The sequence below is a fragment of the Macaca fascicularis genome, chromosome 14, assembly GCF_037993035.2.
Source record: "Macaca fascicularis isolate 582-1 chromosome 14, T2T-MFA8v1.1".
In the NCBI taxonomy this organism is placed as follows: domain Eukaryota; kingdom Metazoa; phylum Chordata; class Mammalia; order Primates; family Cercopithecidae; genus Macaca; species Macaca fascicularis.
Window position 1 is genome coordinate 3854305 of NC_088388.1, and position 26689 is coordinate 3880993.

A 26689-nucleotide genomic window follows, 5' to 3' on the forward strand; every position below is an offset into this window, starting at 1 on the left:
ACAAAAATTAGCAGGGCATGGTGGTGGGCGCCTGTAGTCCCAGCTACTCAGGAGGCTGAGGCAGGAGAATCATTTGAAGCCGGGAGGCGGAGATTGCAGTGAACCGAGATCATGCCATTGCACTCCACCCTGGGTGACAGAGCAAGACTTTGTCTCAAAAAAAATTTAAAAATGAAGTAAAATAGTGGCAAAATATATGTAACATGTAATTTACCACCTTAGAACCATTTTGAAGTGCACAGTCCAGTGGCATTCAGTGGAATACATTTGAGTGCTGTGTAGCCATCACCACCATCCATCTCCAGAACCTTCTCATCTTGTGAAACCAAAACTGTGTCCCCATTGAATGCTCACTCCCCATTCTCTCCACCAGCCCCCGGCACCCCCCGTTCTACTTTCTGTGTCCATGAATCTGACGTCTCTCGGGCCCTCGCATGGCTGGGATCACACAGTCTGTGTTCTATTGTGTCTGGCATATCTCACTGAGCAGTGTCCCCAAGGTTCACCCGTGGTGTAGCCTGTGTCAGAATTTGCTTCCTTTTTTCTTTTTTGGATAGAGTCTCACTCTGTCACCCAGGCTGGAGTGCAATGGTGCGATCTCGGCTCACTGCAACCTCCGCCTCCTGGGTTCAAGCGATTCTCCTGCCTCAGCCTCTCCGGTAGCTGGGATTACTGGTGCCCACCACATTCAGCTAGTTTTTGAATTTTTAGTAAAGACGAGGTTTCACCATGTTGGCCACGCTGGTCCCGAACTCCCGAACTCCGGAACTCCGCCCACCTTGGCCTCTCAAAGTGCTGGGATTACAGGTGTGAGCCACCACGCCCGGCCCAGAGTTTACTTCCTGATGGAGGCTAAACGGCGTTCCATTGTGTGTTTGGACCACCCTGTGTCTCTCCATTATTCTGTGGAGGGACCCTTGGGCTGCTGTGAACGGTGCCACTGTGAACGCGGGTGTGCAAACGTCTCCCCGAGTGGCTGCTGTCTATCCGTGCGGGGCAGACCCACGAGTGGGATTGCTGGATCTGCCTGAATCTCTGACCACAGTGCTGCCCCAGCCCGTTCCCGTCTTCCTCACTGTCTGGCGTCAGGAGTTCTCACGTGGCCTGCCGAGGCGCGGTGTGTGTTGAATGGCGTGGCTGTGGTTCTTGGAGGGTAGCTTGTGACCTCGTGACTCTGCTGTCTCTCTCTCTGCCCCTCTTGCCTGGTCCAGGTCGCCTTTTGCTGCTGGTGCCAACAAGGACTCACTCTCGGCCTTCGAGTACCCGGGGCCCAAGCGGAAGCTCTACAGTGCCGTGCCCGGGAGGCTCTTCGTCGCCGTCAAGCCATACCAACCCCAAGTCGACGGCGAGATCCCCCTTCACCGTGGCGACAGGGTCAAAGGTCAGTGTCTGCTGGTTGTCCTCTGCTCCTGGAGTGAGGTCAGGCTGGGGCTTTTCAGCCAGCCTGCTGTGGGGACGATGTCCAAGGCACTGCTTCTCCATGGAAAGTACAGACCCCTGGAAGGACAGGAATGGGGAACAGAGTGACGGTCCCAGATCCTTTCCCTCACTCTCCAGGAAGCTGCTGCGGCATCCTCAGTGCTGGGTCTCAGGGATCGATGAGGACACGCCCATCGGGAATGAGATTCCACTTGAGAAGTGCAGTGGGGGAGCCAGATGAGGGCGCTGAAGAGCAGAACACCTTTCCATCTGGAATCCCCTAAGTCTGAAGTGTCGGGGCGGGCCCTGGCATGGGTCAGCTTTGGGGTCTCCAGGTAGATGGTCCGGTGTGACCTGAGGCCTGGGGCCTGCAGTGTTCAAAGGAAGGAAGTCTACCAGCTTGGAAGGAAAGATTCTCAAAGTAGAATCCTGGGAACCAGCGTTGAGAAGCCTCTGGGGGGGCCATTGTCAACACCGGGTCAAGGGGTTAGACGTTGTTCCTGGGGTACTGGGGAGCCAGCGATAGTTTCTGCCCAGGGGAAATCAGGTGTGTGAGGTACTGCAGGAAGATAAAAGTAGGGTTGGAGGGAAGTTGGCAGTGGTGGCATCTGAGGCATGCAGCAGAAGCAACATGGCAGGTGTGGGCTGCAGGGGTTGTGTGGGGTGGTAGGGAACTCACTGGGTGCAGCAAGAAAGGCCCAGCACACGTGGCCAGCACACCCAGGCCCTGCCGTTGGAGGGCGGGCTTCCAGAAGATGCATGGCACGGGTGGAAGGTGTGGCCCTTAGGGGTCAGTAGGCCCAGTTCAAATCCTGCCCTCCTCAGCTGGCTGCCACCTGGCCCCCAGCAGGTAATTGACTCAGTTCCTTTCTCCATGCTGCACACTGATCAGGTCAGCTTGACCTGGGTTACTGGAACATTCTAATGACGGCAGAGTCCCGCCCTCATGCCTGATGGCCGGTGTTCCTGCTGCACACATATTTCATCATTTGATAGCATCAAACAAGTCCCTGGAGCTCTATTCATTTTTTTCAGTCATTTTTCTTTACATTAGATCATTTCTATTGGTTATTGTTTAAGTTCATTTACCCTTTGCTTTGAAATGTCCCTTTAGCTGTTAAGTCCATCTTTTGAGTTTTATAATTTCAGAAATTATGTTTGCTAGCTTTTCCAGGTATCTATTTTTATTGTTGCCTTTTATTTGCCAAGACCTCCTATTACTCTGTTGAGTTTTTTTATTCATTAAAAACTTGTTTTAGGGCCGGGCGCAGTGGCTCAAGCCTGTAATCCCAGCACTTTGGGAGGCCGAGACAGGCGGATCACAAGGTCAGGAGATCAAGACTGGCTGACACGGTGAAACCCCGTCTCCACTAAAAAATACAAAAAATTAGCCGGGCGAGGTGGCGGGCGCCTGTAGTCCCAGCTACTCAGGAGGCTGAGGCAGGAGAATGGCGTAAACCCGGGAGGCAGAGCTTGCAGTGAGCTGAGATCCGGCCACTGCACTCCAGCCTGGGCGACAGAACGAGACTCTGTCTCAAAAAAAAAAAAAAAAACAAAACTTGTTTTTTGGCCGGGCGCGGTGGCTCAAGCCTGTAATCCCAGCACTTTGGGAGGCCGAGGCGGGCGGATCACGAAGTCAGGAGATCAAGACCATCCTGGCTAACACGGTGAAACCCCGTCTCTACTAAAAAATACAAAAAACTAGCTGGGCGAGGTGGCGGGCACCTGTAGTCCCAGCTACTCGGGAGGCTGAGGCAGGAGAATGGCGTAAGCCTGGGAGACGGAGCTTGCAGTGAGCTGAGATCCGGCCACTGCACTCCAGCCTGGGAGACAGAGCGAGACTCCGTCTCAAAAAAAAAAAAAAAAAAAAAAACTTGTTTTTTTGTTTTGTTTTTACAACATTGTAGATTGGTAATTGTCACTTTGAAATCCCTCACACTTACCCCATCAACTTGGCTGTCTCTCTGAGGACCAGTGCTGAGAGCCACCTTCCCTCCTCCCCACTGAGGCCAGCCCTGAGATGTCGGGTGATAGGGATGTCAAGGCCCCGCAGGTGGGGAGCAAGAGGGGCCATCTGTGCAGGGATCAGGGCCAATGCTGGCCTTGTTAGCAACCCCATTCTAGGAAGTGAGAGCCGAGGTTCCTAGTTAGAGAATGTTTTTTGACCAGTCTGCACACTCAGGGCCACCCCCCAGGCCCAAGTGGGAGCCAAGGAGGTTCACTGTCCCTCCAGAGTGGGAAGGGATACATGGTCCTCCTGTCCAGGCCTGTCCCCGTTGTAGAAAGGAGAAGCCTGGGGCTCAGGGGTTGGAGGGTGGGAGCTGCTCCTCTGTGAGTCCTGCTTGGAGCTCACTGATGCCCAGGGGGGAGGCTGGGGTGTGGCTGGCAGTTCCTGTAGGGCAGCCAGGTTAGTCCTGGACTTGCAAAGGGGCAGAGAGGCCTGTAAAGATGAACCTGGAGCCTGGGGCTAGGCATCTGTGGACTCACTCAGGAATACCGACCCATGCTCCAGGAGGGGCAGAGCTGCAGACAGGCTCCCATGCTGTGAACTTGGCAGCATCCCCAGTCCCCCAGACATAGAGCAGAGGCCCATGGGAGTGGGCACTGAACAGCTGAGAGTTCCTCGGAAGGAACCTGAGTTTGCAGCATGGATGAGTAGGAGGTCAAGGGAGAGGGGGAGCCAGCGATGAGCCCATCAGTGGGCCCGAGTCTCCCACAGGCCAGCAGTGGCAGGCAGACTTGAGGACCCAGGACTCACAGGGGTTGTGGGACCTGGCAGGCAAATCCACATCTCACACCTTGATTCCCGGCAGCTCTGGTGGCCTTCAACTGTCCAACTCCCTGGGTTTGATAAAATGATCCAACAAAGGAAAGTAGAGAGGTCACGTGACTCCTGTCCAGACCCCAGGACTGGGCTTCCTTGGCCCCTCTGCCCCTCCCCAGCACACTGGAGCCCAGCAGCACCTCCTCAAACACGACCAGACGGGAACCCGCCCCTCGCAGGAGTGTGGGGCGTGTGGGGAGCTGGGCCTGTCTCCCAGGGAGAACAGAAATGACGGAGCTTGGTTCCAAAACTCACACTTCAAAGGATCGATGGCAAAGGACTGCTGTTCTGAAAAGAGATTCGAGTGGGCCGCGCAGGCCATTTGCACACAATTGGCGCGGAGCCCCTTCCTGCTGCCAGCGGCGCCGCTCTTCCTTCCTGCCGAGCTGTCGGTGCCTCCCGCCCTTCACGGGGTGGCCCGCGCATCCTTGCTGCCTGCATGGCAGTGCTTAGAGGCGGGCGGGTCGAGCTGATCCACTGCCTGCAGAGCCCAGGCCCTTTGGAGGAATTCTGTCCCCTTGACATCAAGGGAACAACCATTGTGGGCAGGAAACCCAGCTGCCTGGCTGGCAGGGGCAGGTCTGGGAGGGTTTCCAGAGAAACCAAACTCATTTTTTGCAGTGGAAGTCGGGCCCGGGCAGCAGGCAGGCAGGGTGGCTGTGACAGGTCCCAGGGTGGCCCTGGGGTCCTGCTGATAACATTGCTACTCCTGGCTCTTTCAGAAGGCTAATTTACATCTCCTCCATGCAGTCCCATTTGGGAAGGGGTGGACGTTCCCAGTAGACAGTTGGATATCATGTACCTGGGAAAACATACCCAGCATTTTTCTCCTAAAATAAGGGGTGCCCAAGAATAGGTATGTACATGTTCTGATTCCCCCACTGACCCTCCTTTTTTCTCTTTTCTTTTTTTTTTAATTCAAGGGCTCTTCTTTGTCCTTCACTGTGCCTGGCACATTCTTCCCTCCACCCCTGATAGTTCTTTATGCGAAATCTGGCATCAGGTCCCTGAGCCAGAGGCCTGTCCAAGCTGTGTACCCTGAGACAGAGCCCTGTCCAAGCTGTGTACCTGGGTGCAGTGTCTCAGCCTCTCTTCCCAAAGTGCCTGCATCTGAGACATGAGGGGAGTTTGTTAAATGTGCAGATCTCCTGACCATCCATCCCTACATCTGTAGAATTGTGTCTCCAAGGACACAGCCTAGGAATCTGAATAGTTAACGAGCTCCTCAGGTGATTTTGCAGCATTCCTGACTGTGACGGATTGTAGACCCTCTGCAGGCAGGACTATGTTTTCTTCTTGTTTCCCAAGCATGTGACACAGTGCTTGGAATGGGACAGATGATGGATGGATGAAATGGCTGGATGGGTGGGTGGGTGGGTGGATGGATGAGCAGGCGTGCAGGCAGATGGACGATGGGCAGGCATGCAGGCAGATGGACAGATGGATGGACGGATGGATGGAGAGGCAGATGGATAGGCAGATGGGTGGGCGGATAGGCAGATGAATTGATGAATGGGTGGACAGGTGGATAGATGAATGGGTAGATGGATAGATGGATGGGTGGATGGGTAGATGGGAAGATGGATGAATCGGTGGGTGGGTGGGTGGGTGGATGGATGAATGGATAGATCAATGGAAGGGTAGATGGGAAGATGGATGAATGTGTGGATGGATGGATGGATGGATGGATGGATGGATGGATGGATGGATGGATGGATAGATGGATAGATGGGTAGATAGATGAATGGGTAGATGGATAGATGAATGGATGGATAGGTAGATGGATGGATGGATGGATGGATGGATGGATGGATGGATGGATAAATGGTTGGATGGATAGATTGGAAGATGGATGAATGGGTAGATGGATAGATGGATGGATGGGTAGATGGATAGATGGATGGATGGGTAGATGGATGAATGGGTGGATGGGTAGGTGGGAAGATGGATGAATGGGTGGGTGGATGGATGGATTCATGGATGGATAGATGGATGGATGGGTGGATGGGCAGATGGAAAGATGGATGAATGGATAGATGGATGGATAGGCTGATGGATAGATGGGTGGATGAGTAGATGGGAAGATAGATGAATGGGTGAGTGGATGGATGGATGGATGGGTGGGTGAGTAGATGTGAAGTTAGGTGAATGGGTAGATGGATGGATGGATGGGTAGATGGGAAGATGGATGAATGGGTAAATGGATGGATGGATGGGTGGATGGATGGATGGGTAAATGGATGGATGGGTGGAAATGTGGTTGAGTTTGATGGGTGGATGGATGGGTAGATGGATGGATGGGTGGGTGGGTAGATGGGAAATTGGATGAATGGGTAGATGGATAGATGGATGGATGGGTAGATGGATGGATGGGTGGATGGGTAAATGGGAAGATAGATGAATGGGTGGGTGGATGGGCGGATGGATGGATGGATGGATGGATGGATGGATGGATGGATGGATGGGTAAATGGATGGATGGGTGGAAATGTGATTGAGTTTGATGGGTGGATGGGTAATGGATGGAGGGGTAGATGGATGGATGGGTAGGTGGGAGGATGGATGAATGGATGGATGGATGGGTGGGTGGGTGGGTGGGTGGATGGATGGATGGATGGATGGATGGATGGATGGATGGATGGATGGATGGATGGATACATGGTTGAGTTTGGTAGGTGGATGAATGAATGGATAGATGGGTAGTTGGATAGGTGGTGAGTGAATGAGTGCATGGCAGCATGAAAGAATGACAGAGCTTTCTAAACAGCAGTGTGTGTTTTGTCCCATACTCTCACCTCCATGCTTCCATCCTGGTTTTCCTCTGCTCAGAAAGCAGCTATCCCTGTGTTTTCCCGTCAGCTCCTCCTCCAGGATTCGGCTGCCATGTCCCTTCCTCTGGGAGTGTCCCCGCTCCCACCTGCCATGCTCCATCTCTACTTTTTGGCTCAGGCCACACAGGCCTCTGATGCAGAGTGTAGCACAGTGAGCGTGGTCATTTTAGGGGTTCATTTAACAGATGCACAATGAACCCCTGAGGGTTCCTGGCCATGGGTGAGGCCTAGGGAAACAATGATGATTGACCCTGCTTGCTGGAAGCCCCCATTCTGGCAAGCAAAAAACAAAACCCACGACATCGCATTGCCAATGCTGGGGGGTGGGGGCATGAGGGACGCCCACGTTTTTGCTCTCTGATATTAGGTAGTGGACAGTGAGGCCATCTTCCTCTTCTGAAGCTCCTCCAGGTGTCTGCCCCAACTCCTGCACCATCTTTGTGACCCCAGAGCCCAGCACAGTCCCTGGCCCAAGTAAGTCCTGGGTCAATTTAAGCAGAAGGATATGCGTATTCAAGAACACCATGCATGGCTTGAAAGTAAAGATGGCCCAGAGGTACATTAGAAACCAGGGAGTTGGGTACAGAACAGGAGAAATGCTGGGTCTTAGCTCCTCCCTCCTCCGCAGTGACCTGGCGGGTCTCTGTACCCAGGCTGGGGTCGAGGGGAAGAAGGTGGAGCGTAGCAGTGGGGTCGGAGCCACCCCTGCCCCAGCTCATCCAGTACAGGGAATCACTGCTGCTTTCCAGTTTGCAAGAGAGCTGCTGAGACAGGGAGCGGCCCACTGTGGTGGCCGTGGTGAGGATGGCAGGGCTGGTTCTTCTCCAACCAGCTGATGCCCACTGTGGCCTCAGGGAGCATTTGGGGCCCATAGAGAGATCTGCAGTTGGTTCTCACAGGTGCCTTAAAGCCTCTGTGTTGGAGCAGACATGATGTTGAGGATGGACCTTCCTTCTAGCCACGTTTCCCAGGGCCCCCATCCATGTCGTATATGCTCCTCCCCGTGTCCTCATGCCCTGGGTGCAGTGCCTTCACCTGCTCTCCACCCACCATTCAAAGTGCGGCCTCTTCCTGCAGCGCTTGCCCGAGTCTCGCCGCGCCCCCTCCTTGCTTCAGTAGTCTTCCTCCTGCCCCTCGGTTTGGCTGGAACTGTTCTCATCTGATCCTCTGTGGTAGAGTCAGTCCTATCACACCGTGGCTCCCCTGGAACTCTGGGGCTCCAGGGACAGGGTCCTTGACAATTTTTCCAGCCGGAGCACCCAAGGGCAAGGCAGGACTCCAGACTCCAGAATTCACCTGGTCGCCTGGTCAGAATTCACCCTATTGTTCTGCATGGAGGAGGTGGGGCCACAGAGAGCGCAGGAGACCCCGGGGGGCCCTCAGCATCCCAGTGATGGGGCCAAGTCTCTGGCCTCCCAGCCCAGTGCTCGCTCTTGTACTGCTGGATGGAGGGGACTTCGGAAGGGACTTCCTCTTCTCCTCCACCTCTTCTTACCCAGGGTGTGGAATCTTTACTTTTGAATGAATTGCATCAGCAAACAATGGGGTAGCCAAGCCCAGCCCCTTTCTCACTGTGTGAGGAACACCCATTCCTACCTGGATGCAGATGTTCTGTCAGGGAGGCACTCAAGGCACAGACCCCTCTCTTGCTCCCCATTCTCTGAAGAGGACCAGCAGGTACCATTTGCACAACCAGAAACCCGGAAGGGGCCCCTCCTGCATTCCCCTGCACCCTCGGCCCAGATCCTGCTGTTTCTACGCCCCTGATGCGAAGTCTCCCCGTGCTGGGGGGCCCCTCGCAGCACATCACCTCTGCCTCCTTGTACGAGCCTGCTGGAAACAGCCTTTCGTATTTTTGGTTGGTCTTATAATAACGATAACACATCCCGAAGTGCATATTGGATGGAGATCAAATCTGGACCTAAAAGGCATGATTCTCCCAGAGAGGGGAGTTTGGAAGGAAAGTCAGGCAAGAGTGTTGAGTCCTCATTCCACACTGGGCTCACGTGCCTCTGATTCACACATAGCAACGCTTAGGAGCTAGATAGCATTGTCATGCTCTGATAAATGAGGAAACTGAGGCACAGAGAGACTGAGAAGTTTTTCCAAGCACCGCATAGCCAAGATGGGGCACAGCTTCCGTGGAAGAAGATACAGTCTCTACCTGTGCTGTTCCCTTCTCCCCAGGCCCATACAAAACAGCAGAATGACCTCACAGCCATGAAGGAAGGAGAGCGTGGGTATCTTTGTGGGCATTGGCTCCTAGCGGCACAGCGGCAAGTCCTTGGCCTCGCTTTGCAGCCCGGGGTACTGCTCTGAGATGACTCTCTCAGGTCCAGGGTTCTGCTGGGAAACGGGGGGGCATATCCCGGTCAGCTGGGCTGAGAGGAGCCCACAGGCCCCGCATCGAGTTTTGGAGGAGATGCTTCAGGCAGGGATGATTGTCCTGGTCACCTGGGATGCGGCTGATAGGTTTCCGTTACGTCATTTCTTCAGGTTCTTAGGAACTTATAAAGTGGGGTTTTCAGTTCCATTAACTTTGAAAAATCATGGGCTGAGTGGTTCTCTGTCTGGCCTTTGAGTTAACATGAGGGCTAGAGAAAAACACTTCTGGGGCCATGATTCCTCTTTCAGCAGGGCCAGTGCCTTTGGATCCTGAGTAATTTAAAAGAAGGTAAAGATGTGGAGAGATCAGATTGTTTTCTCCTAAGTAAGATACAGACCGGCTCAGTGGCTCACCCCGGTAATCCCAAACACTTTGGGAGGCGGAGGCAGGCGGATTGCTTGAGCTTAGGGGTTTGAAACCAGCCTGGGCAACATGGTGAGACCCTGTCTCTAAAAAAGTAATAATAATCAGTGAGGTGTAGTGGTACATGTCTGTCATCCCAGCTACTCAGGAGGCTGAGGTGGGAGGATTGCTTAAGCCTGGGAGGTCAAGGCTGCAGTGAGCTGTGATGGTGCCACTGCACTTCAGCCTGGGTGACAAAGCAAGACCCTGCCTCTAAAAAAAAAAAAAAAAAAAAAAATCCTAAGATATAGATTTTCCTTCCTCAGTTTGCCACTGCAGGCTTTGCAAGCTTTATGACAGAAATAGTTATCACAATGGGGCCGTGGGGACCGGTGGGGTCCTTGTAACCTTCCCCCTACCCTCTAGTGTCGTTGGGCTTATGTCCCTCACCCATGCTCAGCAGTTGAGTTTAAAAACAAACATGCTTTATTCTTCCAGCGGATGTTCATTGAGGGCCTACTGTGCACCCAGCACACGGCCCCGGGAGGGGTGCCTGTGTCTGGACTCAGCAACTTCCACCCTGGCTGGGGTGGCCGTGTCTGCCCAGCGGTGTACGTGGTCCCCAGGACAAGGTCACTGTGTGGCCACCATCCCTTCTCTCCTGGGGAATTGGTTTCTTTCAACCGCAAGCCAGAAAGAAACCTGCAGTCCTTGCCAGCAACCACGTAATGAATAGCTTCCTGATTAATAAGCCAGCAGGCCGGTGCGCCGGGCCTCCAAGGGGCTGGTGCTGACTGTGTGAGGTTTTCAATGCAGTCCCTTCCATTTTAAGTGAAGATAATTCCATGTCCACACCATTGTCAGACGATTCGTAAGCTACTCGCCCATCCACTGCTGTGATTTCTTTTTCTTTCCTTTTTTTTTTTTTTTTTTTTTTTTTGTGAGATGGAGTCTCACTCTGTCACCCAGGCTGGAGTGCAGTGGCACGATCTCGGCTCACTGCAACTTCCATCTTCCAGGTTCCAGTAATTCTCCTGCCTCAGCCTCCCGAGTAGCTGAGATTACGGGCACGTGCCCCCATGCCCAGCTAATTTTTGTATTTTCAGTAGAGACAGGGTTTTGCTATGTTGGCCAGGCTGGTCTTGAACTTCTGACCTCAGATGGTCCACCCGCCTCGGTCCCCCAAAGTGCTGGGATTACAGGCATGAGCCACCGCACCCGGCCCTCTGCTGTGATTTCTCCTTCCCCACACTTGTTTAAAAGATCTAGACATAGCCGAGCAGGTGGATTTTCTTTCTTCTAGGCCTTCTGCCTCCAGTTCTTGCCCAGGTTAGGAGGGGAAGGTATGACGTCATCATTTCCTCCCTGCTTTGTGGCAGTGCCCCCTGACTCTACTTTTATATCTGAAATCATTGGTGGTAAGGACAGCCAGGCACCACTGTTCCATCTCATGTACAACACTGAGAGATGCTGCAGGGCTGCCGTGCACATCCATTTGTATGACGTAGTGTCAAATACGTAAACAGGCAAACATGTCAGCGCTTCATTCCTGTCTCATCACCCGAGGGGCAGAGGACACCTGTGGGCTGCAGTGGCGATGCCTCGATGCCTCTTATCATTGTCAGTGCTGAAGGAAGTGCAGTCACACCAGAGCCACTTGCTCTGCCGGCCTGGTCAAGGGTGCACTGATTCTCCTGCCTCTGCCTAGCCCCTCTCATCCTGTTCACCCTCAGGCCCTCCACGTCCCCCGTGCTAACGCCTCTCCCTTTTTGTCGTCTCTAGTTCTGAGCATCGGCGAAGGGGGCTTCTGGGAAGGCAGCGCCCGCGGCCACATCGGATGGTTTCCGGCGGAGTGCGTGGAGGAGGTCCAGTGTAAGCCCAGGGACAGCCAGGCAGGTAAGGCGGGTGCTCGTGGCCGCCCACCCTTGGTCCCGCGGGCCCATCTCAGGCCCGTGGTCGCTGTTGTCCGTGGCAAGATTCGGCCATTGCGTCGTAGAAGGAAACTGAGTTGCAAATTCAGGACTTTCTAGATCTTTGGAAACAGGTTGGTTGCTTTCATTCCTCTGGGCTTCATCCAAACCAGAAATTCCTTACAAGATGGTGTGGAAGCTTTTAGTTAAAAGGCTGCTCAGTACACGTCCCAGAAAACTTGGACCGTATGTTCTAGCCGTCAGAGAAAGACTTTGGGGGGTTGATTAGATTTCTTTTTCGATCTCTTCTATCGATGGCATAAAACAAGCAGCTTCCCATGTGCAGGCGAGACGCTCCCGTGCCACCCTGAGAACACATAGCAAACGCCTCCGTAAAAACTGCTCGAAAGAGTTCAGTGTTCCGACGGGAAGCCATTCCAGCATCTCTCTTAGAACCTCCAGATATAGCACTTGCTGAAAATCGTTTCAAAATTGATTGCCAAGAGAATGAATTGATTAAAATGTGAAGAGGAGACCACTTATATAAAATGGTACCGAGTGTGTGTGTGTGTGTGTGTGTGTGTGTGTATGTGTGTGTATATATATATATATATATACATGAAAGTGGGGGGAAAGTGAAGCCTTAAGTGTCCTATAAGAAGAAAGCAGTCTGCATGTGAACGGCGTCTGGCTTTTAGTAGAATCCCAGGCTCACAGAACATGTGTCAAGCAGCCACAGTCGCTGCGGCCACCAACCACGCACACCTTCTTGTGCGGAGCCTGCCGTCTCTGAGCTCTGCCCAAATGGGCCCACTGCCCTGTTTTTGAGGTTCCTAGTCTAGGGGCTCACTAGGTAGCCCTCCGCCGTATGATCAGATCTACCAGGGCCAGCCAGGCCCTACAGACATGTGCTCTGGAAAGCAAGGAGGAGTCTGTCCTAGACGTGGCTGGCTTTGCAGTCTCTAGCAGGGGGGCTCAGCGGGTTCTCTGTCTGAGATCTTGGCTTCAACGGGGGCTCAGTTCGTGCAGCAGCTTCCCCGCTGATGAGTCCCTGCTCAGGCTTAGACACCAGACGGTATTGTGGGGTATCGAGGTAAGACATGTCCCAGACGTAGCCATGAAGGAAGCTGGGAATGTGCTCTGCTCGGAATTCGGCTGGCTGGGAGGGGATGTGTTTTTCTGGATGTGGCGGTGACAATGCTACCAACAAAACTGGTCTTCCCAAGAATGGGGTCTTACCCTGTTGTGTGCTACACAGCCAGTATCCAAAAGCAAAAGTGAGCTTCAGACAGCACAGGCTTCATTTGATGGCCATGGAACTGAGAAGCAGGAGCTTGGCTCACAGATCCATTTCTCAGCTCCCAAGAGCTGGGAAGTCACAGAGCTGGGGCCTCTGTAATGAAGGGATTGGGCATTAAATCAAGGGGAAGAATATTCGTGTCTTTTCTGGAAATGGGCAGGGAGCTTCTCAGAACCGGTATGCCACCTTCCTTTCTGTGCTTTTCTGGTTTCTTTCTGTTGTTGTCATGGTGATTGTCAACTATCCTGGTGCTGGTGGGAGGGTCATTTAGCATGGAAATCAGATTCTAATGAGGTTAGAGGTTCTTCAGAAGCCAAGTGAGCTGCCATCTTGGATCCCACAAGTCTTAGCCTTTTTGGTCACCAGGGGAAACTTCTTGACCTCAGGCATCCTGTTGCCTCAAGATAAGCAGAGTTGAACCAGGTAGGCCACACGGGCTTTACACTGGGTAGCAATCACACTGAGCACTGGCACAGGTGAGACCTCCAAGCCCTGCCATTGCCCGTTCATCCCTGGTCCATACCTACCCTCTCCTGCAAGCAACCTGCCCTTGCCTCACTTGTCTGAGAAGGGCCAGGCCCGGGAGCTCAGCTTGCCTCCCATGGTTGCTCAATGCCTTCCTTCTCCCTGTCCTCCAGTCCTCCTCTTCCTGGGCAGCCACCGCTCCTCCCTCTCCTGGGACTCACCTTCAGAGCCACGCTGGCTGCCCTCCCTCCACTCTTGTTGGAAGGACTCAACTGTGTCAGCACCAGGCTTTGCCGGCTATGCCACACGTGGATGGGACAGCCCTGGAGGGCTGCATAGGGGGATCATTTGAGCTTCGTGCTCTCTCCATCCTCCAGAGAGTAGTGGCCTCCTGTATAGTGTGCAGGAGGCAGCAGGGCAGCCGGAACAACCTGCCTGCCTTCTCTCTCCTGTGGGCTTTTCCTGCCCACCTGCCAGCATTGCCCTGTGTGCCCTAGAACGTATGACTTTCTGCAGCCCGGTTGACAGGGTACTCACCCAGGGCAGGTGGGCGAGTGGAGTCTGCCAGAAGATGCGCGTCCTGTTCAGGCAGCTTCCAGAAAGGCAGAGGTTTGTGTTTGTGTTCACTGTGGGAGGAGGTTATTGGGGTAAGACAGAGGTTTCTAGAAGGGTGATCTTGTTCCAGCTCACACTCCCAGGACGATGTCCTTGATAAAACCGTATTTTCTACCTGGGCTGATGCAGGTAGAAAACCGTATTTTCTCACTGGGCTAATGTTAGGGCATCACCCGGGCTGCATTCCATTCTGCGGTCTGTGGGAGAGAATTTGTTTCCTTGCCTTTCCAGCATCCTCGGCTCATGGCCCCTTCATCCATCTCCAAAGCCAGCACCTGTTGGTAGGGTCCTTCTTCCATTGCATCTCCCCAACCCTCCCTTCTGCCTCCTCTTCTTCCACTTTTAAGAACCTGTGTGATTATGGCCAGGTGCAGTGGCTCACACCTGTAATCCCAGCACTTTGGGAGGCCAAGGTGGGCAGATGGCTTGAGGTCAGGAGTTCGAGACCAGCCTGGCCAACGTGGCGAAACCCCGTCTCTACTAAAAATGCAAAAATTAGTTGGATATGGTGGCACACATCTGTAGTCCCAGCTACTTGGGAGGCTGAGGCAGGAAAATTGCTTGAACCTGGGAGGCAGAGGTTGCAGTGAGCCAAGATTGTACCACTGCACTCCAGCCTGGGCAACAGAGCAAGACTCCATCTTAAAAAAAAAAAAAAAAGGCCGGGCGTGGTGGCTCACGCCTGTAATCCCAGCACTTTGGGAGGCCGAGGCGGGCGGATCACAAGGTCAGGAGATCGAGACCACGGTGAAACCCCGTCTCTACTAAAAATACAAAAAATTAGCCGGGCGCGGTGGCGGGCGCCTGTAGTCCCAGCTACTCGGGAGGCTGAGGCAGGAGAATGGCGTAAACCCAGGAGGCGGAGCTTGCAGTGAGCCGAGATCGCGCCACTGCACTCCAGCCTGGGCGACAGAGCGAGACTCCATCTCAAAAAAAAACAAAAAAAAAAAAAAGAAGAAAAAGAAAAAGAAGGAAAGGGAAAGGGAAAGGCAAAGGGAAGGAAAGGAACCTGTGTGATTAGATGGGCCCACCTTGCTAATCCAGGTCAAGTAAACTGATGGGCCGCCTTAATTCTGCCTGCAACCTTAATTCCCTTTTGCCTTAAGGGCACGTGTTCACAGGTTCTAGGAATTAGGACCTGGGCATCCTTGGGAGGGGCCATCTTTCTCCCTAACACAGATAACAAAAAAGAACATCAGGACTCTCCTCTAACACAAAGGCTGTGGGTCAGGGAAGGAAGGTGTCTCTGTGACCTGGGGTGGAACGAGGTGCGCTGAGGTCACAGCACAAAGGAGTTGAGGAGGGTGGGGAGGATTCCACAGTGGTTCCTGCTGGGTTCTGTTTGCCCTTGGGCGTTCTAAGATCGTGATTTAGCACCTTCTTTTGTATTATCTTCTTTTATAGAGGTGTGATTTACATACAGAGAAACACAAAGATTATAAGAAAAATCTAGTTCAATGCATCTTGACAAATGTATATACCCACATCTTTAACTGCAAATAAGATATTAAAACTTTCCTTCACAGGCCGGGTGCAGTGGCCCATGCCTGTAATCCTAGCACCTTGGGAGGCCGAAGCGGGTGAATCACTTGAGGTCAGGAGTTTGAGACCATCCTGGGCAAGATGGTGAAACCTGTCTCTACTAAAAATACAAAAATTAACTGGGTGTGATGGTGCATGCCTGTAATCCCAGCTACTTGGGAAGCCAAGGCACAAGAATCACCTGAACCTGGGAGGTGGAGGTTGCAGTGAGCCAAGATCACACCATTGCACTCCAGCCTGGATGACAAGAGCAAAACTCCGTCTCAAAAAATATATAAAATAATTTTTAAAAACACCTTTCCTTCACCCTAGGAAGTGATCTCAGACTGTCTTCAGCCATCCCTCCCCATACCACAAAAGAAGCAAGTGCAATTCTGATTTCTACCGGTTTTGCCTATCGTTGGATTTCATGTAGATGGGACCCTGCAGCTTGAATTCTCGGGCCTAACTTCTTTCCCTCAGCCTAATGCCTGGGATATCAGCTATGTATTGCAGGACTCAGTGGTTTATAATTTTTTTTTTTCTAAGACGGAGTCTCTGTTGCCCAGACTGGAGTGCAGTGGCATCATCTCAGCTCACTGCAACCTCCAACTCCAGGGTTCAAGTGATTCTCATGCCTCAGCCTCCCTAGTAGCTGGGATTACAGGCTCCCACCACCACACCTGGCTCATTTTTGTGTTTTTAATAAGGAGGGGATTTCACCATGTTGGCCAGACTGGTTTCGAACTCCTGACCTCAAGGGATCCACCTACCTCGACCTCCCAAAGTGCTGGGATTACAGGCATGATCCACTGTCCGGACAGCAGTTTATAAATGTTTATTGCTGGGTAGTGTTCTGTGATGTATTTACACCACAGTTTGATCATTCTGCTGATGATGGACGTGTGGATTGCTTCTCAGTTTTGGCTAATATGAATGAAACCTGCTAAAAAAGGTTTTTGTGTGAGTCTTTCTAAGGGCATACATTTTTATTTCTCTAGGTAGAAAACTGCTGGGTTGTATGATAACATTTTCATTTTATAAGAAACTACCACACAGTTCTCCAAAGTGCTGTCCCATTTTGTTCTCCTACCAGCAGTGTGTGAGAGTTCCAGTTGCTCCACTTTCTCATCAACATTTGGCAATATCAGTCTGTTTAACTTTAGCTATTCTAATGGATATGAAATGATACCTTACTGTGGGTGTAATTTGCATTTTTCTGGTGATGATTATTAAGCGTCTCTTTGTGTGCTCATTTGCTCTACGTATTGCTTCTTTAAGTCTTTGGTTCATTTTTAATGGTGGTGTTCATCTTTTCCTTATTGGTTTGTAGGAGTTCTTTATATATTCTGTTTATCAGTCCTTTGTCAAATATATGCTGCATTTTTCCAAGCCTGTGACTTGCCTTTTCATTTTTCTAACTACAGTCATCTCTCAGTATACATGGGGATTAGTTCCAGGACACCACCCCCTCACACCATATACCAAAATCCACCTCAGGTCCCACAGTCAGCTCCATGGAACCTGTGAATGTGAAGTCAGCACTCTGTATATGCAGGTTTTATATCACACAGTGTGTTTTCAATCTACATTTAGTTGAAAAATCCACATGTAAGTAGACCCATGCAGTTCAAACCCATGTTGTTCAAGGGTCAACTGTATGTCTTTTAATGAGTAGAAGTGTTTTTAAAATTTTGAATCTAATCCAAATTATTCTTTTTTTCTTTCACGTCAGTGCTTTTGGTCACTTTTTTCTTTTGAGTCAGGGTCTTGCTTTGTCATCCAAGTGGGAATGCAGTGGTGCCGTCACAGCTCATTACATGCCTTGACTTCCCAGGCTCAAATGATTCTCCTGCCTTATTTTAAAATGTATTTTATTATTATATCTTTTTGTAGACACAAGTTGTCACTATGTTGTCCAGGCTGTTCTTGAACTCCTAGGCACAAGTAACCCTCCTGCCTTGGCCTCCCAAAGTGCTGGGATTGTAGGTGTGAGCCACCGTGCCTGGCCCTTCTTGTAGCTTTTTTGATGTTGAAAATTAGAAGACTTTGAATATACATAGAATCTGGAAGATGGCACAAAATGTTTTTAGATGTTCCCATCCAGCAAGCTCTTTCTACACAGTTGGCCTTGCTTGCATCCTTGGAAGCTGTTTCTCTTTTATGGAGCACCACTGCTTTATGTTGTAAAATGAACATTTAGTTGGTAAACCCCATTCATGAACATTAAGTGAAATAAGTGAGTGACTCACAGAATGAATAACTCAGTAAAGCAGTGGCTGCTCAGGACCTAGTGAATTCTCATTGCCTCATGACAGTCACTGGAGGTTTGGGGTAATAAACAGCAAAATCAAATGGTGGTCCTCATTGGTTGGTTTGTTGATTAGCTGGTCGACTGACTGACTGGCTGGCTGGCTGGCTGACTGGCTGGCTGACTGGCTGGCTGGCTGGCTGGCTGGCTGGCTGGTTGGTTGGTTGGTTGGCTGGTTGGTTGGTTGATTAGCTGGCTGGCTGGCTGGCTGGTTGGTTGGTTGGCTGGTTGGCTGGTTGGCTGGTTGGCTGGTTGGCTGGTTGATTGGATGGATGGATGGATGGATGGATGGATGGATGGATGGATGGATGGATGGATGGATGGATGGATGGATGGATGGATGATTAGCTAGCTGGCTGGTTGGCTGGCTGGTTGATTAGCTCTCTGGCTGAATAGTTGGTTGGTTGGTTGATTAGCTGTCTGGCTGGCTGATTGGTTGGTTGGTTGATTAGCTCTCTGGCTGGCTGATTGGTTGGTTGGTTGATTAACTGGTTGGTTGGCTGACTGGTTGGTTAGTTGGTTGGTTGGTTAGCTGGTTGACTGGCTTGCTGGTTGGTTGGATGAATGGATGCATGGATGGATGGATGGATGGATGGATGGATGGATGAATGGTTGGTCAAATGATAGAAGTTCAGCTTAGTACCATGAATAGTTTGGTGGTTATGCCTTCAAGATATGATGGGCTTACTCACCTGGACCTTAGTTGTAATTTCTTAAGGCTGCATGTTTATGGGACTTCACAGTCTTCAGTGGGCTTTCCTGCATGCTGTCTCATCCAACTTTCTGGAATAAGTAGGGCAGGAATCATCACCTGCATTGTACACATGAGCATCCCCATCCCAGCATGTTGGAGCACACAGATAGGGAGTTACTGGGCAAGGAGCACGACCCATTGTTTGTGACTACTAATGCTTGAGCTGTGACCTGTACCTGCATCAGGGCAGCATTACTCGTGCAGTGATCGGCGTGGTGATCCTGATGTGTGACTGCCGGTGATTAATCCTCCTGCATATCCACCTGAAGCAGTGGGGAAGCAGAAACATATCCAGGTCTGTTCTCAGCTCAGCTGTCTCTGGCTGGCTCTGAGTAGACTTCTTTATCTGAAATGTGAAGGCTGGAGATGATGCGTGTGAAGAGTTGGGGGCAAGTTTATGATGGTAGCTTTTTTGTTTCTGTGCATAAGAGATGGAGGCATGCCCAGATTTATAAAATCTCACCTCTTTGCATGCATCAGCCCAGAGACCTGAGAGCAAAGTGCCACATATGACTATGTTGTTATAGCAGGAGGAGAGGCATCTCGGAAGATGGTGCTCTGGAAAATTGGTGGCTAATTACATGCATGTCCTCACCCCATCCTGCTAGAGTTTAAGCTCCCTGAGGGCGGGGACACCTGTGTCCTGCACGGTGCCTATCCAGGACAGAGTGCGTATCAGTTGGCCCACCACGTTAGTGAAAAGGAGGTTGGGTGGTGTCGTACTTGATCCATCAGGAGTTGGAAGGTCTGGCTTTTGTCTAGACTCTAAAGCTTTCCACCCATTTGTATAAGGTAGCACAATGTCAGCCGCTATGACAAGTTAACCCACAACTTCAGTGGCTTAATGGAGTGCAGGTTTTTTTCCTGCCCAGTTGCTACCCAGTGTGGTCTCTTCTGGTCAACAGACGGGCTGATTTTCTCCATGATGTGACCAAGCAGTCCAGGCCCTTCCATTATGTGGCCTGGTCATCCTCGAGGGCCCCCTGCCCGCAGCCTGCAGAGACAGGGAGAGAGAATGGAGAAATGCTGCCCTCTTGTGTGAGGCTCTGGCACAGCAGGGACACACGTCATTAGCCGTGACACCCTGTGGAGGGAACCTGGATGCTGCAGATGCTGGGCCCTGTGGTCCCGGGCCAGGAGCCACCTCCTGGTGACTCTTTGAGTCAAGATTCTCCAGAAAACAACCAGCAGGACACAGACACAGATGTAGATACAGATAGAGCATATGTATTAAGAGACTCATTTCAAGGAATTGGCTCACCCAATTGTGGGAACGGGCGAGTCTAAAATCCTCCGGGCAGTCTAGCAGCCTGCAACACCGGACAGGAGCTGGTGCTGCAGCCTGGAGGCAGAATTTCTTCTTCCTCAGAGAAACTTCAGTTTTGCTCTTGAGACCTTTTAACTGATTGGAGGAGGCCCACCCACATTACTGAGAAAAATTTTGACTTCAAGCCAACAGACTGTAAATGTTAGCCACATCTACAAAATACCCTCCCAGCAACACCTAGGCTAGTACTTGGCTGCATAATCGGGTGCTATACCCTGGTCAGTTGGCCCATAAAGCTGAGCCTCTGGGGCCAGACATGCACCCTGGATGGAGGGACAGTGCCCACCTCCCCTGCTGGGGACCTTGACTACCTTCCGCATCTTCCAAGGCATTGATTTCCTCATCTGTGAATTCAGGCTGGTGGATTGTAGAATCACTTGATCCTTCCTCCTCAGAATTCTACAAATTGAAATCAGGGCTGCCCCGGATGATGTATCTTGACTAAGAAACAAAGATAAAATATTTTCAAAGTAATCAGTTGGCACCCGTGGATGAGGCAGTTTATGAAAAATGAATGCAATGCATGTGCATGCAGTTTTCAGCGACACATCTTATGTGTACATGGAAGCTGTCAGGCCAGGGTTCTCTCTTTATCCCTGAGAAAATGACAAGGCCAAGCAGCACCAGAGGAAATCGTATTTTAGCTGCTGAAACAAAGAAAAGACTTGACTATCAGTGAGCACCATTCATGTAGAACGTGATGAGAAAATGGGTGTGATGAGTCACCACTGTACATCCCTGTTTCCATCCTCCAGAGACAAGTAGGATCTGGTCATCTGAAAGCCACTGAGGTAGGAGTGGTGGCCTCACAGCCAGGCAGCTCAGACCAGGGCATAAGATGCCACATTCTCAACTCTTCACTCCTGGGCACCTACCCAGATGAGCACCCCAGTGCCAGTGTAGTTTCAGCATGTCCTGTGCCGTATGCACTGCCAGAGCTTGTTGGAGTCGGGATCCTTAATCAGCTACAGAGACCACCGAGGAAGTGACTTGATGGGATTCTCTGCCAAATGGGCTTCCGGAATCTTCTGGCTGACTCGCTGGTGCAGGGCTTTCGACTGGGTAGAAGATGTGAGTGTAGGATGGGATTAGCCGCACCTTCCCTTGACTGGCCACTCTTGTGGGATAAGTCTGCATTTAAGAATAGTCCCCCTGGCTCTCTAGAAGTTTCTAGAAGCTAGCCATAAGCACAGGGTCTAGATCAGAAAGTCAGAGCTCTGACCAGGGAACAGATGTGGTTTGCAGTTGTGTCCTTTCTACTTTTTTGTGGCACTCAATGGAGAAGAGAGAGGACTTCATCTGAACCTCCTAATTGCCCTTTATGGAAGGTCCCTTTATGATCCCTGCTTATTGATCAGGAAACACGTGTTGTGTATGTGTCCGGGAAACATGTAGGTCAGGCTGTCCACATTCCCAAGCTCTCTTTCCGTGGACTGTTCCCATTCAGAATCTCTGCCATGGACTCTCCTTTCCAGCCACTCTCGAATTTACCAGCGTAGGAGGCCCTTACTGGGAGCATCTTACAGCTTCGCGTTGCCATTTGCTCTGAGAAGTGTCTCCGGACTGCCACCAGCCCCGCACCCCAAGGGCTAATGGGCACAACATTCTCAGATCTCTCCTTCAGATCACGTGGACCCGACAGGGTGGTGGTGAGGCTGGCATGTGTTTCCTCCTCCCAGAAATCGCCCCGAGTGCAGTGCATTGCTCCTCTGCCATCTGAAGCCACACCTGGAGCCGTCCCCTCGTGTCTCCAATAGGACACCCTGTGTGGCCTCTTTGGGGTTTCAGGACACACTTGGAGTATAAATCTCCTCTTCCCAAATCCAACCCTTGGGTCAGGGCTGGGCAGGAGAAGGATGGGGACCTCTTGGTTTTGCCGACTGTTTTGTGACTGCAGCAGTCCCCCGTTATCTTCAGGGGATACGTCCCAAGATCCCCATTGGGTGCCTGAAACGGGGGACAGCTCTGAACCCTGTACTGCATATACCGTGTTTTTGGTCTGGTATCAGAGCCAGCTCCTAAGTGACTAACCAGTGGGTGGTGTAGACAGCAGGAGTACGCTGGACAAAGAGATGAGTCACTTCCCCTGGGCGGAACAGCACTCGACATCACGCTACTCAGAATGGCGTGCAATTGAAAACTTTTCAATTGTTTATTTCTGGACTTTTCTGTTCATTATTTTCAGACTTTAATTGACCGTGGGTGATTAAAACCTCAGAAAGTGAAACCGTGGATAAAGGGGGACTGCTGAAGTCACAAGTGACTTGGGGCCACTGTCCTTTGAGATTTCTTATCTGTGGCCATTGATAAGAAGAGGACATAACGAGGAGAGTCCTCATCGTGATGGCCGTGGGTGGGGGACCTGTCCTCTTGGCTGCCACGCCTCCCTGTTCAACACTAGGTCAGCCTCTGGGATCCACCTGCTCTCCCTCAGGAGCCATATCAAGTATGCACTGGAGTCAGTCAAGTTCCCCCACCCTACAGGCCATGTAATGTTATCGTTCCAGCCTTTTCAGAGCACACAGTTCCAAACCTTGTCCCTGTGGTTGCATCCTGTCACCTCTCATTTGATGTTTACAGATAACTCATGTGATCCTCAGACTAAACTTGGGAGGGGGACATGCAGTGATGTTAGTCCATTTTATTTTATTTTATTTTTATTTTTTTATTTTTTTTGAGACGGAGTCTTGCTCTGTCTCCCGGGCTGGAGTGCAGTGGCCGGATCTCAGCTCACTGCAAGCTCCGGCTCCTGGGTTCACACCATTCTCCTGCTTCAGCCTCCCAAGTAGCTGAGACTACAGGCGCCCTCCACCTCGCCCGGCTAGTTTTTTGTATTTTTTAGTAGACACAGGGTTTCACCGTGTTAGCCAGGATGGTCTCAATCTCCTGACCTCGTGATCCACCCATCTCAGCCTCCCAAAATGCTGGGATTACAGGCTTGAGCCACTGCGCCCAGCCGTTAGTCCATTTTAGACACAAGGTCAGAGATGGTGAGTGACTTGCTTAGAAGCATAGGTGACCAACCCAGGGCCTAAACATAGATACATCTGAGCTGACATCTGTTTCCTTTACCTGCCAGGCTGGAGCATCCCCAAGGTCAGCCAGTCTCTGAGATGTTAATATTTTGTGGCCTTGGAGTCAGGGAGCAGGGGTGGTGGTGGTGGTAGTGATGATAAGTGGTTGATGGCAGCCATGGTGACACTGTTTGTGGTAGTGATGGTGGTGGTGCTGGTGGTGGTGTTGGTCATGATGATGATGGTAGTAATGCTGGTGATGGTGGTCATGGTGATGATAGTGATACTGGTGGTGGTGGTCATGGCGATGATGGTGATGCTGCTGGTGGTAGTCATGGTGATGATGGTGGTGATGCTGGTGGTGGTGGTCATGGTGATGATAGTGGTGATGCTGGTGTGGTGGTGGTGATGGTGATGCTGGTAGTCATGGCGATGATGGTGATGCTGGTGATGGTGGTGGTGATGGTGGTGATGCTGGTAGTCATGGTGATGATGGTGGTGATGCTGGTAGTCATGGTGATGATGGTGGTGATGCTGGTAGTCGTGGTCATGGTGGTGATGGTGGTAATGGTGGTGGTGGTGATGGTGATGATGGTGGTGATGCTGGTGATGGTGGTCATGGTGATGGTGGTGATGCTGGTGGTGGCAGTCATGGTGATGGTGGTGATGTTGGTGGTGGTGGTCATGGTGATGATGGTGATGCTGGTGGTGGTGGTGGTGATGGTGGTGATGCTGGTAGTTGTCATAGTGGTGATGGTGGTGATGCTGGTAGTCGTCATGGTGATGATGGTAGTGATGCTGGTAGTGATGGTCATGGTGATGATAGTGGTGATGCTGTTTTTGTTGGTGATGATGGTAGCGATTCTGTTGATGGTGGAAGTCATGGTGATTGATGGTGGTGGTGATACTAGTAGCAATGATGCTGGTGGTGCCGGTGACAGAGGTTTTAAGATGACAAAGGGATGATGCTAGTCAAGTCTGGCACTCCACCTTGGTGAACCCTACTTCTCTGGCCATGAACAAATACTCTTCCTCATCCCAGCCCTGTGCAGCCTTCCCTTCCTTTGGAGGAAGCTCCTGGCTTTCCCCTTTCTAGTTCTTGAAATTCCATTTCTTTCCTCACATCCCCTCTTGATGTAGAGGAATCAGAACCACACTGGGTACCCTTGAGAAAAATTATTTTACCCTTGTATATCTCAGCTTTCTCATCGGTAAGTTGGATTTATATGCCCTGCAGATAGACACGCCCTGCAGTGTTGTTACAAGGGCTCACAGAGAAGAATGCAAAAGTGTAAAAGTCCGTACGCATACAAGAATTGTTACCAACAGCACTGATGGAATGGGCTTCCTGATAGTAATACTGGGAACACCAGCACTGCCAAGGCTCTGGCCATGCAGCACTTTGGGAGGCTGAGGTGGGCAGATTACCTGTGAGGTCAGGAGTTCGAGACTAGCCTGGCCAACATGGCGCCTATAATCCCAGTTACTCGAGAGGCTGAGGCGCGAGAATCGCTTGAACCCAGGAGGCAGAGGTTGCAGTGAGCCGAGATCGCACTACTGCACTTCACCAACACGGTGAAACCCCGTCTCTACTGAAAGTGCAAAAACTAGCCGGGTGTAGTGGCGCATGCCCTGTAGTCTCAGCTACTCAGGAGACTGAGGCACAATAATCACTTGAACCCGGGAGGCGGAGGCTGCAGTGAGCTGAGATCGCGCCACTGCACTCCAGCCTGGGTGACAGAGTGAGACTCTGTCTCAAAAAAAAAAAAAAATGCAGGGGTTTCTGTGTATTCTCCCAAGGCCTCTTTGTGCCAAGTGAGACCCTGGCTGGGAGAGCAGGGTGCCCGGCTTCTTCCTGCAGCACCGAAACATCCCGGCTTTGCCCCAGAGACACCTCTGGGGCCATCAGGCGGCCACTTGTTCCCACTTCCAGCCTGTCCCCAGTGGCCCCTGCCCTGCGTCTCACACCCCCTGGGTCTGTGTCACCTCCAAGGCTCTGAGAGACGTCTGAGAGACGACCTTGCAGGTCAGACCCAGAATCCAGCAGTTCCCCTTCACTCCTTCCTCTTCCAGGCCTTCCGAATAGCTGGGAGGATGCTGTTTAGTGCCTGTGTGATGCTTTTATTTTCTATTTTTCTGTGTGGCGTGTGACAAGCATGCAGAGAGGTTCACAAGACAATGCACATCCAGTGGGCAGTTACGACAAAAACCCTGTGGACCCAGCACCCCCAACCCCACCCCACACACACCCTCTGCCTCCTCAGCTCCCTCCCCAGGATAATTGTCTCTGCCCAGGGCTGGTCTCGCGTACAGTTGCTTCCTGATTTTATTTCTAGTCCCAGGCTCTTATTACAGCCCCAAACAGTGTCGTGGGGCTTTGCCCACTCGTGAGCCATATGGAGACAGGATTGGCGTGTGCTGCACTGTGCTGGCTTCTCTCCCAACAGCTGTCCCTGGTATCTGGGTCATGCGGGTAGATCTGGGTCACTTGTTTTCACTGTGAGGTCGTTCACTGGGGATTTGTCCCTCTGTTCCGCCATGGAGAGTCCTAAGCCGCTTGCTGTGGGAGTCCCTACCCTTGTGTCGCAGTGTAAACATGGGTGCCCTTCCGTCGCCCGTACCCCAGGAGTGACCGTGGTCAGGCTGGACACGTCCTCTGCTTTTCTGAATTCTTCAACCCTGTCCTGCATGGACCTTGTCATCCTAGGCTGCTGTAACAGAACACTGAGGGCTGGGAGGGCTGAAATGCTGGTTCTGGGGGCTGGACGGTCAGAGATGAGGGTGCCAACACGGCTGTTTCTGGGAAGGGCCCTCTTCCTGGCTTGCAGACAGCCTCTGTCTCTCTGTGTCCTCACCCACAGAAAGACAGAGACAGAGAAGAGCACTGTGCTGTCTCTTCTTAGGACGGCAGGAATCCCATCTTGGGGACCCCAGCTTCGTGACTCATCTAAACCCCATCACACTGTAAAGGCCCCATCACATTGGGGGTCCGTGAATTCTGGAGGGGATCACAAACACTTAGTCTGTAAGAGTAATGGTTCCCACGCGTTGCCAGCTCACTGACGGGCCCTTCCACTGCGGGTGCTCTGCGTGTGCGATGATGATGTGGTGGTGATTGCCATTTGCGGTTCCCTCATTACTTCTGAGGCCGAGCACCTTTTTGTGCATGTATTGGCTGGCTGTTTGTGTGTCATCTTTGGCCACGCGCCAGTTCGGGTCGTCTGCCTGTTTCTCTTTAGGCTTGTCTGTTTTGTGTTGATTTGTGGTCACTCCTTGTATACTTCAGAAGCAAGACCTTTGTCAGTGGTGCAGGTGTGCAGACGTCTGCTCCCAGAGCGTGGTTGGCCTTTTTTCTGGGGGCTGGGGACTCTTCCACACAGCTCTGGTGGTCCATAGTCCTCCTTGTAACTTGGAGAAGGTGGGCCTGGCCCAGTGCCTTCCACAGATGGCAGTGCGACTCGACTGGGACCCCACAACCTGCTGTCCCCCTTATCGAATGTGAAGGCTCCTTTCCATCTATGCCAGGGAGGCTGGTTTTGCACTTAAAACGGTAACTTAAAGAACTGCTTTAAGGCCGGGCGTGGTGGCTCAAGCCTGTAATCCCAACATTTTGGGAGGCCAAGGTGGGCTGATCACCTGAGGTCAGGAATTTAAGACCAGCCTGGCCAACA

At 51.7% G+C, this 26689-nt stretch overlaps 1 protein-coding gene across 11 annotated transcripts in view; it reads left to right on the forward strand.

The window, feature by feature from the left end:
* Positions 1 to 26689, forward strand: part of SHANK2 (SH3 and multiple ankyrin repeat domains 2) — a 666634-nt gene that overhangs the window by 321162 nt on the left and 318783 nt on the right. For all 11 annotated transcript variants that reach the window (XM_065527817.2, XM_074012927.1, XM_074012925.1 and 8 more), the window contains 2 exons: positions 1212 to 1381; positions 11584 to 11697. In XM_065527817.2, coding sequence (XP_065383889.1) covers positions 1212 to 1381; positions 11584 to 11697 — 284 coding nt within the window. The remainder of the gene's footprint in view (positions 1 to 1211; positions 1382 to 11583; positions 11698 to 26689) is intronic.